At 30.1% G+C, this 14188-nt stretch overlaps 1 protein-coding gene across 1 annotated transcript in view; it reads right to left on the bottom strand.

Annotated features, from left to right (window-relative positions):
- Positions 1 to 14188, bottom strand: part of lili (LMBR1-like protein lilipod) — a 164106-nt gene that overhangs the window by 37165 nt on the left and 112753 nt on the right. Inside the window, exon 2 of the mRNA XM_075375455.1 lies at positions 8796 to 8920. Within this exon, the coding sequence (XP_075231570.1) occupies positions 8796 to 8920 (125 nt within the window). The remainder of the gene's footprint in view (positions 1 to 8795; positions 8921 to 14188) is intronic.

The raw sequence follows: 14188 nt of genomic DNA, 5'->3' as shown, positions 1-14188 counted from the left end.
ATAAGGTAAAGGCCATTAACATATTTGCCGTTCCGTTGATTTCCTATATCTTTGGCGTGATAAATTGGACGCGGACAGACCTTGAAGGGCTTAATAGAATGATGCGAGTATCGTTCACGTGACACCGCTCCCATCACCCGCTAAGCTCCGTCGAGCGGTTTCACCTGTCCAGGAATAAAGGAGGAAGAGGCGTTGTGGATTTGCGGGAGGTTCATGCAAAACAACTGCTGAATCTCCGGAAATACTTCCTAGAGAAGAGCCAATCCAGCTTGCTCCACGGGGTTATAGTAAAAAGTGACAGTAGTCTAACCCCACTGCGCCTCAGTGATGAGAAATTTCAGCCCCTTGAGGATACCTTCTCCGAGATCAGTGTGATGGATAGGTGGCATTCGAGGGAGTTGCATGGGAGGTACTATGCGGCGCTTATGGATGAAGTGGTTGATCGAGATGCGTCTGTGGCCTGGCTGGAGTATGCCGAGTTGTTTGCTGAGACGGAGGGCCTTGTATTTGCTATACAGGATAGGGTCGTCAGCACACTCTGCTACAGAAAGCATGTCGTCAAGGATCCTGCTGTAACCATTGACCTGTGCCGTCTTTGTGGATCGACCAACGAGTCCATCGAACATGTCGTTAGCGGGTGTCAGTTTTTAGCTCCCAGGGAATATACAGACCAACATAACAACGTGGCGAAGATACTTCATCAGAGACTCGCTTTGGACCTGGGTCTCCTTGCCGTTTCAGTCCCGTATTTTAAGTATGCTCCTCAGCCTGTATTAGAGGATGATCAGTATAAACTGTATTACTATCGTACTGTTCTGACGGACAGGACAGTGGAGCATAATAGGCCAGACATCGTTCTGACCAAGAAGCAGGAAAAGATCACCTTCCTGATTGATGTCACAATCCCATTGTCCACCAACATAGTGAAGAAGTACACGAAAAAACTAGTGAAGTACAAGGGATCTTGCAGAACAAGTCAGGAAGATTTGGGACCAGGAGAGCGTAATGGTGGTCCCGGTGGTTTTGGGCGCGATGGGAGAGATTCCACGTTCTCTGCATGATTCATTAAGATCCGTTGGAGCACCAGCAAATCTGTTCCGACCAATGCAGAAGGCTGTGTTGCTGGATACATGCCGCTTGGTCCGTCGGAACATCACAAGCTCGAGCGATAAGATAACGCCTGTTCTTGAAGAGCCACCTGATCATCATCAGATGGAGCTGCAGACGGGGAACAATGGCCGTTAACATCTGGCAGTCCATAAATTTTTATGTCTGGTATTTTGTCTTTCATTCATATATTTCACCCATAGTATTCAATAGTTCATGTTACCATATACAATGCATGTCAGAACAATAGTTATAGCTCCTGCGCCTTGCCTTTGGGCCGGCCAGGATGCTTTTGACTGGGCTTGCTCAAGAGAATAATAATAATAATAGACAGTGATTACATACAAAACAGAATTTAAAGTAATCATCAGGATTTATCTACAGGTAATAAAATATAATTCAGTCCCATTGACAAAATACACTAGCAAGACCGCTAGTCTTAACATGTTTAACCACTAGTCTTGTATTAACAACAATAGTATAATAGTAAGACGAGTATAAAGTTCTTTTACTGCAAATACCTTTTGCTGTTCACAAATAAAACTACCCTAACCATCTATGAATGAAATTTAGTACATTATCTCTTTCACTTAACAGTAAGTAACTCACCGAACCATTTTTTGTTTTCATGTACTGTCCACACTAGAATTACTTGTGACATCACCTTAATCGCATCAAATTTAATCCACACTAGAAATTCGCTGCTTCACTGTCCTTGTAGAATACTCTCGTTGACTGATGTCTCACAGAACTAACATCCCGCATACTTTCATCTCCCAGAGAGACATCATAATGTCTCGCTTAAGACTGATTAGCAGTACTCACATCGCAGACTCTCTTCACAGAACTGATTTCAATTGGTCTTCCCTGGAGTATTTATACTCCTATCTTCTTTACCTGCCGGACCAGACCCAACTCAAAGCGTGAGAATGATCGTTCGCCCTCACACATTCCCATGAAATTCCTACCCTGGTCCAGTAACTCTTCTCACAGAACAAACATTTGTGTGTGTCAGTGGGTAGTATTACAAAAGACGATTGTTAAACAGACCTGTTACCTTTACTAAAAGAGCTTCTTTTAGCCCCTTTCTGGATTCCTCCCATTATTATATTTCCTACTACTTTTTTCTTAATTGGTAGAAATCCGTTTCTCAGTCTTGACCCCATAGGGGAAGACACCCCTATATGACAATTTGGTCGCCACACCACCTCCTCCGTAAGTAGCCCTTATGGCCTTCACTGGAGGACATTTTCAGTACCTTGGCAATGACATCAGTTATATTGGTCTTGTTACAATATTATTACTACATGAATAAAAAAAAAGGATCTCCCCTAACATTTGCCTGAATAGATCAACGGAAACCATGGTTAAAATTTGAAAAGATCAAGTAAACATAATAGATGATATATATGTAAAGAGCGAACTATTTCATTACATTAAGCATTTTTACCCTGAATTTTAATATACAACAATGGATGAGATATTATAAATGAAGAAAACATATAGATGGAATTGTTTTTACATGATGCTATTAAGTGATTAAAAGTAAATAAACTACAGTAAAAATTTAAATGAGGGATCAATTATTGAAGAAAATCATAGAGAAATAGACGATGAAAATTGGCTACGGTAAAAATTAAATGAACTTTATTTCACGTTGAAACAAATAAAAAATTTATGGTGAAACATTGAAGGTAAAACTAAAAATGTCAAATATATAACTCAAACTTCAAATATATATTTGTTAAATAACTTCAAATGTATAGGGTACAAAATATTAGATAACTGAAAGCTAAGGAATGAAATCAGAAGAAGAGTGAAACTGCAAAAAGGCTTTTGTCAGAGTATGGGAAGAATGATGTACAATAAACGATATGCTAATTACATATAGAAGTATTTTTTCACATATTTTTTTAACTGATTCTTATGAAGACAAGACACAGATAACAACTCAAGATGAGGAAAGCAAAGTATACAAGAAAAAAAATGTATACTGAAAAATTTACTGGAATACTGAAAAATTTCAGCAATGCAAATTTATTTATACAATAACAAGCTTTATACAAAATTATAGTTATTCTCAATTTCCTTTTTTTGAAAAATGCTAAGTCTGCTGGAATTAGAATCCAGTGCCTTTTGAATGAAAAACAGAGCTCTGTTACCACTCACAACATCAAACAAGTAATTAATATAAAATATCAATCAATAAAGGGTGAATATTAAAACCAGATAAAGATGGCTATGCACAATTTGCTAAGAATAAAAAATATAAATATAAGACAATATTTCATTCAGATTAGAATAAGCAATCAATCAAGAGATAAACAATTTATATTTTTAGAAGAAAAAAGCAAAGATTATATTAACCTCCAACCACAAAAGTATGATATATTGCAGATTAATTCAGATACCTTTCCCAGAAAAAAAAAACCAGCAAATAAACACGAAAACGAAACGCTATAATCAAAGAAATAATAAAAAAACCTAATAAAATGAAAAATTGGTTTTACAATTCATTGACAAAAATTTTTATTTGGGAAACTAATGTAGTTTTCACATCATCATATAAATGATAAATTCTCAATAAAAAATTAATGTATCTAGAAGTAAGTAATTTACAGAAAACTACTGAAATAACAAATGAGAATATAATTAGCTCCCACCTGATTTTTAGAGGTAAAAAAAAAACTAGCAATGAAAAAAATTTAAAAAAAGGAGGAAGATTTCAGGTTTTGCGCTATAAAAATAACAAAATATGGTAAAAATTCAGAAATTATGCTAGTAGTTTTAAAAACATACCATTAAATTTCAGTACCTGGTAGATATTCTCTAGCATCACTCAATAATATGAGAACTCCTCGCATTAATCTGGTGTCAAATTGCAAAGGGCTAAGTACAACATTTTTTTTATTTTTTTTTTTATAATTTTTGCAGTAATCAGTGTAGCATTTGAAATATGACAAGTTTTTTTTACAATAGCCAATCATTCACATTTCCTCATTACTTTCACTGTTGTATCAACAGTTCATAGATTTACAATCAACAATATAATCAATGAAAGTCAATTTTGACAGTTATATCAGCATTACACAAAAATGGTAATATCAATTTGTGATATATCATAAGGCCACAAGTATGACAAAAGTTCAGCAGCAAATATGCTGATTTGGAGTGTGTAAATTTTCTGACTACCCAAGAAGGCACACAATGAAATCACCCTTTTAGAAATATCTGTATGGTAACATCTAATGGTATCTTACTAAAAAGTCATAAAAAAGTTTGCTAGAATATTATATGCCTAGATAAGAGGTAATTGGATAAGATTCTAAAAGAAGTACAGGACAGAAAACCTTAAAGTTATATCTAAACTTGATGAATTGAAAAATGCATACTATTTGTACTCAAACCAAAGTCTGATCTTGGAAAACAAGAAAAAAAGTTAAATCTACTGAATTTCAATATTTCAACCACTTATAATACAAAAACAAGCTCATTTTCTTATCCAAAGTAATCAGGATGGTTAAGAATAATTAGAAAGCCACAATCAATAAACTGGTACCATAGATCACAAACCTCTGTACAACTTTACTTCATTTTATAACAAACATACTATTTATCTTAGTTGCTAATAAGCATAGAACAAAAACAAATTTATAAAAAGCTTAATTATATTAGGAAGCGAACCAAAATCATACCATTTTGAATAGCAAAAAAGAGACCTGCTAGTAAATTTACTAGAAAAAACAAGAAAACTTTGCTTTCAATCAAACACTTCAAGTAATTACAATCAAAATTTATAAATTCCTCTTTGAAAACTGGGTGGCTATATGCAGGGTATTAATCATATAAATCAATGCTACCAAAAATAATATATTATTATACAACCCCAGTTTAAACATAATGTTCTTATGTTCCCATAGCGACAATGAAGTAAACACACCTGTTTCCATTTTATTTTCACTATATTGAACAGTAGCAAATACATTATCTAATGTAAATTAAACTATCTTCCCTAACTTTCTGAATACATTTCTTCATTCCTTTCTATTCTACTTAATATGTTTATCATCTATGTTCCTACCTATATATAAATTAATCTAATTCTTAATATATGATTGACCAAACTAGTTTCTAGTGAGAATTTGACACTTGCTGAATATACAGTGAATTAAACTGAAGACTCTCCTAGACAGAAAATACTTAACATATGTAATAACAAAATCAATATAGTTTATTAATACAATAATGTCAAATTAAAAACTGAATAGATATTATAAAAAACGTACAAATTCAAAATAGATATAACAATAATCTTAACCAATCAAAAGCAAATTCCTCAATTAAAAAGGCTGATGAAATAAAATAAACCTTAGACAAAATAAAATCTTAAGAACAAACCACTAAAAAAAAATATTTTTACATTTTTACTTCTTGAAGTAAAAATTTACTTACCAATTGTGCATTAATTTAAAAAATGTAAAAGACTTAAAAATAATTAATTTTACTTTCCTGGCAAATATAATTCATTGCAAAACCTTTTTGGCTTTGTCAGAAAGTGAAAAAAACTGATCAAAGTACTGTATGACTTGACCAGTGTAGTTAGGAAAGTCATGCAATAGTTTGCCAGCTTTTTTTATTACTAAAAAGCTTACAAATACCAGATTTTTTAATATTAAAGCAAGAAACTTTTGTCTTAAAATAATGAAGAAAAACAATGTAATGCAGGACTGTAATCTCAGTGTAAGAAACATGATTTAAGATTCTCTGAGATTCAGGAGTATATTTTTTTTCTTGAACTTCTATATGAAATTACTGTAAATATAAGAATTTAATCAGGCTATCTGTTATTAGATTACAGTAATTTTTAATATCTTCGAATCTTCTACAAAGACAATTTATTTTTTTGTTTAAAAAATTTTACACTAAAATTATCTGGAAAAACTTATGTAAGACCAACAGGAACTTTTACTAAAAAGGAATAATCTTGAAAGACTAAATTAATATATGGATAGAATTGAGAACCTCTGTTTTTAAGCCTGTTAAAAAAGCATTGATACAGAAACAAGTGATAAAATTAAAAATTTTAAAAACCCACGAAGCCGTTTTAAAGAAACATATCTACAGCAGCGCTCCCTGGTGGCTTATAACTGTAAAACATGTCTAAGAATCTGCTCAGAAGTGCAAATGCACTATGTAATGCAAGCTAAATAATGCATTATCTAAATTCACTGCTATGTTACTATGTAATAAAAAAAACCGCTTAAAAATTGGTCCAGTAGTTTTTGAAGAAAATGGTAACAGACATACACACATAACCTCTTACACCAAAGGCAAATACCATCTCTTGTTTTATCGTGGGTAATAAAAATATTAATTAGTAAAAATTGCAAATGAAAAAAATAAGACACAGATGTAAAATATAAATCTAATACAACAATAACTGTTTTTCTACTAACTGAAAAACACTAATAATAATAGTATGAAAATCTAGAATAAGACCAGACTTTGTAAAACCTTTACTATCATAGTCTATTTAGCTAAATTATGATAATGAATTTATTGAAGTAATAAATAAATTACTCTTCTTATGAAAGAAAAAAGAAAGCAATTTCTAATCGCAGAACAAACCTGGAAATAGCTTTATATTATTACATTATATAAAAATCTATAATAAATATAAATTTTATATTCATCTAATATACTTGTATATAAAATATACATACAATGTGTCTGTAAAATAATGGTGGGGTTTCATAGTTAAGTTTTGAAAGCATGACGGGACATGAAGTATATGTTAAAATGAAAAGAAACTCTCCAAGAATCTTACATATTCCTTAAGTTGCCCTGTAGACATCCAGATGATATTCAATCTCTTGCAATACAGGACACAGAAAAAATGGTGTGACAGACAAAACAGCTTCAGCGATCTATTCTTTAAAGTAGTCTAAATTTCTAATTTGAACAACACTTGTCTTTACATAACGCAACAAATAGAAATCTATAGAAGTAAGATCTGGAAACTATGGAGGCCAGGCAATCCACACCATTCTCATCTACCCATTGCTGAGGAAATGTTTTGTTTATGTAATTTGTCACAAATTTAACATATATGAAAGAGCTTCATCTATTTGGAGAAGGGAATTTTCTGATATTTGGAGCATTGCATTCCATTCCAACTTATCTGAGATTATTTTTTGTTGTTTTTTAAGCAAAAAACAAAAGACCAATATACACAATCATTCAAATGAACATCCACAACATTAATTTGGGCTATCCATTGATGTTCCATAATAACCTGTGGAGGTTCAGAACCCCATATTTGATAATAATTATGCTGGTCTACTTGTTCTGAAACATGAAACTTCATTTCATCAGAGAAATAAAACTGTTTAAAAATTTTTATATGTTCTAACCTATCTAGAGATATCTGTAGAATGAATGTATCATCTAATTGTGTTCTACAAACATTTTGTGTAACACCTGCATTTTACTTCCACTAAAGCATAGTTTTTTTTGGAAGTCTACCTCTACAGAACACTTCTGCATTAATTTTTTCAGAAATGCAAACCAGTCCTGTCCAGGAAGGTAATTGTGCACAAAACTGCCTGTTTCCCTGAATAGTTTGTCTTATCGGCAAATTTTATTTTCATGTAGTAGTTCTTCAATGACTGCTTGATGTCATAACAAGTACAACATACTCAAACTTAGCAAGCCACAAAACACACTCATCTTTTCTCTGCCTCTATAAACCTGTTTATATATAAAAAACTTGGAGTTTCACTTCATCTTGAAATACATAATTCATAATCCTTGCCATGCTTTGTTCCAAAACTATGACTTTTTAAAACTCCACCATTATTTTATAGACACACTGTAAATATATCAATAAGAGGAACAACTGCTGTAGTCATTAGCCATTAATGAAAGTCAACAGCATACATTTGAATAACAACACCAACTGTTGTTTAACTTTACTGTAACAGTTGTAGGAAACCTGACATTATTACAAGTCATTCATTCAAATAATAACAATGATGATTTTTATTACAATAGTAATAATTACTCTCAACAATAACAAGCATCACATACTAAGCTTATTCAGGAAAGTGAGAAGTGGTTTTCTGTTTGTTTCTTCACAGAGTAAAATATACTGTTTTCATTTTGGCATCCCAAAGCAGTTGATATTCAGCCCCATTATGTGGCTAATTCACTTTTTCCCCATAGGAACTGGCTGTATAATTAATACCCATTACTCAGAGAGAAAATAACTATTGCCTCTTGTACCTTACGTGCTTTGTTTGTATCAACAGGTATATCTAAGGTCCCATTTTCTCCTATTTGTCTAAACAGGTGGTGAAAAACAACAAACTAATACACCCTTTCTGTTTGAAAACAATAAAAAAAACCAAAACTTATGAAATACTGCAGAAGAGTATTTCTACTTATATTTATAAAATTAGAAATACTTAGTTAAAATTATACAGTATTTATTTTAGCCAGTTCAAGCTGAGTAGGGAAAGTATATCCAAGATATGTGTCAATTACTTAAAAGACCCGCACACATTGATTTGTATCTACTGACGTAAACTGTTTAACAAATAGTTTGTGAGCATTTTTTATTTATAATTTTATTTCAATAACCAAAAAGTATAGTAATAGATATAAAAAAATAAATCTGATATGAATACCTGGTTTTGTAAACAGTGGCTTCATCTTCATCAGTCGATAAATAATCTTCATTATCATTACGTCGATATTTACCAATTATGGCATAACTGATTAAATAAAGCAGCAAAAATAAAAGTAGAAATATCTGCAACAGAAATAAAATAAAAAATAATAAAACAAAATGAACACAAAAAAATGTTCTGAAATAAAAGTACATATAATAATTTCACCCTTCATTTGTATAAGAAAGTCATCTGATATAATCTGAATGTATTACAACAAAACACTGTATAAGCATTCACACCTTTACAATTGGAAATTTGCTCAGGAATTTCACACTTGGATAGTCATCATCTGTGGCTGTAAGTGCCCTATTGTATATGAAAATTTATAAATCAAATACTAATAACTATAATACTTAATTTTTTCCTCAAATTATTTGGATTCAGAAAATAAATATATATTATCATTTTCTTTAATAATTAATTTTGAGAAGAATAACTGCTGTAATCATTAGCTATTAATAAATGTCAATACCAAGCATTTTAATAGCACCAATTGTTGTTTAACTTTACTGATCTACTGAAACAAAATTATTAAATCTAGCTTTGATCTTACTTCACATTTTTCAATTCAGATATGCTATTAACTAACATATTACAGATCTTGTCTAACTATCAGATGATAAACAGATGCAGTATACAGTTTTATTCACGAATATATTATTTTATTAGGAAGAATCATTTGTTATATGTCTGATAGTAGCTCATTCAAATGAAAAACTATTTAATTTTTATATATTTTTCTTTGATTCACACTAATTTATACATTTTATAATTTACATAATTTATAACTTAATATTATCTGAAGTTCTCCAAAATTAATTCACTGTGAATGGAAATGAAATAGTAGTGTATGAAAAAATGCCTAGTGTGACTAAGATTTGAATTCAGGACCTTCTGGATATACGACTGAGATAATACCATTCCACTACAAAACTTGTTATAATACACAAATAAAAATAAAAAATTCATTTCTTCTAACATTAAGTATGGTTATTTTAAATTCCTGAATGGACTGCAGGCCAGCCCGACCACAATTTAACTAATTTCAATTATTCATTAATTTTCATATTCTGTCATCATTTTGTTTTGAATCTTCATGTTTAGCATTGAGTATTATATAATATTGTTGTTTACCTTAATTATATATCATTGCTACTTTTCATTGTTAAGAAAGTTATTTAATACATCAACAACTTTCAATAGTTGTTAAAATTAATAAAAATTATAATATATACATATAATGCTGGGTTATTAGGTTTTTTACAAGGAAAGTTCATTTATTATATAAAAATAAAAGATTATAGTTTTTTAACTTTAGATTTTTTATCCAAAAAGAATTAAATACTTTCAAAATTAAATGTTGGTATACCTGTCATTAATTAAAAATAGCTAAGTGACCAACTACTTTAGTAATCATAGATCATTTAACTATCATCAACCATTTAACTACAAATCCTCTTGAAAACTGTACTTTTAAAGCATAACATTCAGTGATAAGATTTCTATTTTTGGAGGACACAAAGCCATCTAAAATTTACTCCTGGATGCTCGAGCAATTATAAATATTATAAAATCAGGTATATTTTTCCAAATAGAATAAATATTACTGATAACAAACATGTACAACCAACTGAAGTTTTAACTCTGGAGTCTTATTACTTATTAAAGGAAATAAATGAGCCCCAATAAAAAAAGCTGACAACCCAGTTGTAGGACTTTCCCATCACACGGCTTATACACACATAGACACAATTTAATTAAAAACATTTATCATTTTATTTAAATATAATATTTTTTGTACAACAGTGTCAGTGCTATACTAGTGCTCCTTGTGGTGAAAGGGGGTAGTACTATTGAGTATACTCGTATTGAGTATACCCGCTTAGCTAAAATTTAAGCATTTTTTGAAGTGGGGGTGCGATTTTGAAAGTTTTTTTCGCAAATATTATTATTTTTTAATTAACTAATAAGACCTTAATTAGATAAAATCTCGAGATATTGAGGGTGAACTTGCTCTACATTACCTCACCTCTTTGACCTTTTAAGTTTAAAATTTAATGGCATCAATGCCCCACATACAGAAGTAATCTGAACAAGTTTGGTCAAAATCTGTCATTAGTTCTGGAAATAAGACCTTAATTGGGTGAAATCTCAAGATACTGAGGGTGAACTTGCTCTACAGCCTAATTCCCATTGATCTTTTAAATTAAAAATTTAACGGCATCAATGCTCGCTCCATATACAGAAGTAATCTGAACAAGTTTGGTCAATATTGGTCCAGTAGTTCTGAAGATAATAATGTGGAAGGAACTGAAAAACACACATAAACACGCGCACATACATACAAACATCTGGAAATTTTCCATCTTGTTTTTTGGGTTTCTTGGGTGTCAAAATGTCAAGATCTGGTGAAAACCGCATATGCCCAAATTGGACCATTTACAACACTTTCCCTTCTAGAGCTATAGTGTTAGACAGGAAAGTAAATATTCTTAAACATAGTTATGAAAGAAGTTAATTCAATTGTTTAAACAAACTAAATTAAAACAAAAACATGTGAAAGATTGGTTCTAAGACAGCTTACTAATATTAATAAAGAAACCAGAAACAAACAACATTATTTGATTGAAGTAGATGAATTTTTGGAATAAATAGTCACTTATGATTACAGCTTATAAATCATTATGTACCACAATCCGAACAATAAAACTTGGAATGGAAGGATCTGAGTTAATGGTGCTAACAATATTTTGAAATTTAAAACCAATTTTCAGTGATTCTTTGAGAAAACAGCAAATTATCAACAACTGATGTACATTGATACTCTTGAAAATAAATTGAAACCAATAATATTAGAAAAAAAAAATGGAGTAAATGGAGTTTATGGAGAAATGGAAAGCACCTTTTTAGGAAATGTCATCCAAATTCTGCATAATCATCAATGATTTCAAGAGATCATTGAACACCTACAAACAGCTTATAATCAAAACCTTGCACCACCAATTTTTTTTCTTTATCTTCAGAATGTCATTACATGGGTTCAAATTTCTCAACAAAAGTAAAAAGTTACATGTAAAAATGGTTCAGAACTAAAGAATTCTTTTTTGCTATGACCTAATAGGGCAATATGAGTAGAGTATAATTATAATTGAATATTAAATTGAAAAAATAAACAAGTTGCCAAAAATGAATTTGAATCTTGAATGAAACACCTTGTACCCAATACACACTCCATCATATTTTTTTTTCAACTAAAATTTCTAGTTTTTCATTTTAAAAACATAAAATCTCTTCTAAATATAAAACTTTTTTTAACTACTTTTTATGCTATTTTATTTGGTATCCAACAAAATTTATTTTAAAGATTTTTTTCGGTTTTCAGTAAACTGAAAAACAATACTATATTAACTATTAACAACCATAAAAAATAATTCAAGATTTTTTTTTAAATATAAAATTCATTCAACCATTCAATCTGTAGTAAGGAATAATGAAATAAAATACTGTTCAACTCAATCATGTAAGTATAAAAAAGATTTACGATCTAAACTAATTAGCTTAATTTTATTATAGTAAATTAACAAAATAAATAGTAAAATTTTCCACTACTAAAATTACAACTGCTCTCCATGTTAACAAAATAAATTTAATTTATATGAAAAAAGGCAATAAAACATACTATCAAACTGATTAAATGTTTTTATTGGTATTTCAATAAAATTTAATATTGTAAAACATAAAATAACAATTTAAATATATTTTACATAGAGAAACAAAGGACAAATTAATAAATAATTATACATATAATTATTGATTATATTATACATATAATTGACATGATTGCAAATTATCTGGCATTCACTTTTTGTCCCATAAAGTCAATATTCAAGTCTCTTTCTTGTATTCAAGCCAAAATGACATTCAAATTTATTTAAAGAATTTAAATCTGTACTTTGGTATTTGTTTTTCATTTCATTTGTTGGAGGTTATTTTCTCTCACTTTACAGTTGGAAGTTTTAAAAATAAAATAAATTGTTCAATAATATAAATAATAGAAAATTATAATTTAGAAGACAAAATAAAAATAGCACCTATATTCTAGTTAATATTCTATAAAATTAACAAGTTAAAAAAAAAATAATCTGCTCAGATTTTGATATCATTATATTTACTACACCACAATAAAATCAGAATCAGATTAACTTAAAAATGATACATTATTAGTAAAACATTTCTAAATTTCTAAACAGAATAAATAACAAAAGTACAAAACAATAGGTTGAAAATGTGACAATAGAATGAACACTCCTTTTGCTTCAGATAAAGCATGGAAACATATGTAAAACTTAAAGATTTTTAACTCAAAATTAATTTTAGAAAGCAAGATGAAGAAAAATATAATTACCTACACAACACCAGTTGATTTCAATAAATCATTTAATAATGTAAGATGAAACAGAATATTTTAAGAAAACAGTATAATCCATATTGTTACATTCCCAACATAAAGGATTCAACATTAAAATCTTGATTTACACAACCTGTCCCAATGTTTCTTTTCCCTATCCTGGATGTAAAGCAACTATGATACCATGGATGCAAGAAGAATAGCTCTTCTGAGAATAATATGTTCATTATCTGTAAAGGAAATTGATAGTTTAGGACGGGTCGACCCAATTATATTTTTATCTTCCTGTGTAGAGCTATAGCAGTAAAAGGGAAAGTAATGTAATTGGTCCAATTTGGGCATATGCGGTTTTCACCGGATCTTGATATTTTGACACCAAAGGAATCTAAAAAAAACAGATGGAAATTTTCTGGATGTTTGTATGTAGATGTGTTTGGTATCCCATTCTAAATAACCTTATATCTCCAGAACTACTGGACCAATATTGACCAAACTTGGTCAGATTACTTCTGTATATGGGGCATTGATGTCATTAAATTTTCAACTTAAAAGGTCAAGGGGGTGAGGCTGAAGAGCAAGCTCACCCTCAGTATCTCGAGATTTTGCTTAATTAAGGTCAAATTTTTCTTAAGCACATTTCTTAACAATTAAAAAATAATATTTGCAAAAAAAAATTTTTTTACAAAAAATGCTTTAAACTAATGGAAAAACCCTGTCACCACAAGGAGTGTTAGTGCAACATTGATGTATTTTAAATTAAGATGTGTGTGCAAGCTGTGCATCAGAAAAAACTGTTTGATGGGAAGTCCTACAACTATGTTGTCAGCTTTTTTTTAATGGTTATGGCTTCTTCAATTCTATCTTCAGCCATCATTCTTGTTGTAGGACTCTAATTAATTAGTAACACTTTTCGGCCTGGTGATCCATAACAATTACAGCT

This window comes from Lycorma delicatula, chromosome 9, assembly GCF_047948215.1.
Source record: "Lycorma delicatula isolate Av1 chromosome 9, ASM4794821v1, whole genome shotgun sequence".
Taxonomy (NCBI): domain Eukaryota; kingdom Metazoa; phylum Arthropoda; class Insecta; order Hemiptera; family Fulgoridae; genus Lycorma; species Lycorma delicatula.
The sequence above is the reverse complement of the archived record's forward strand: the minus strand, read 5'-3'. Positions and strand labels throughout refer to the sequence as shown.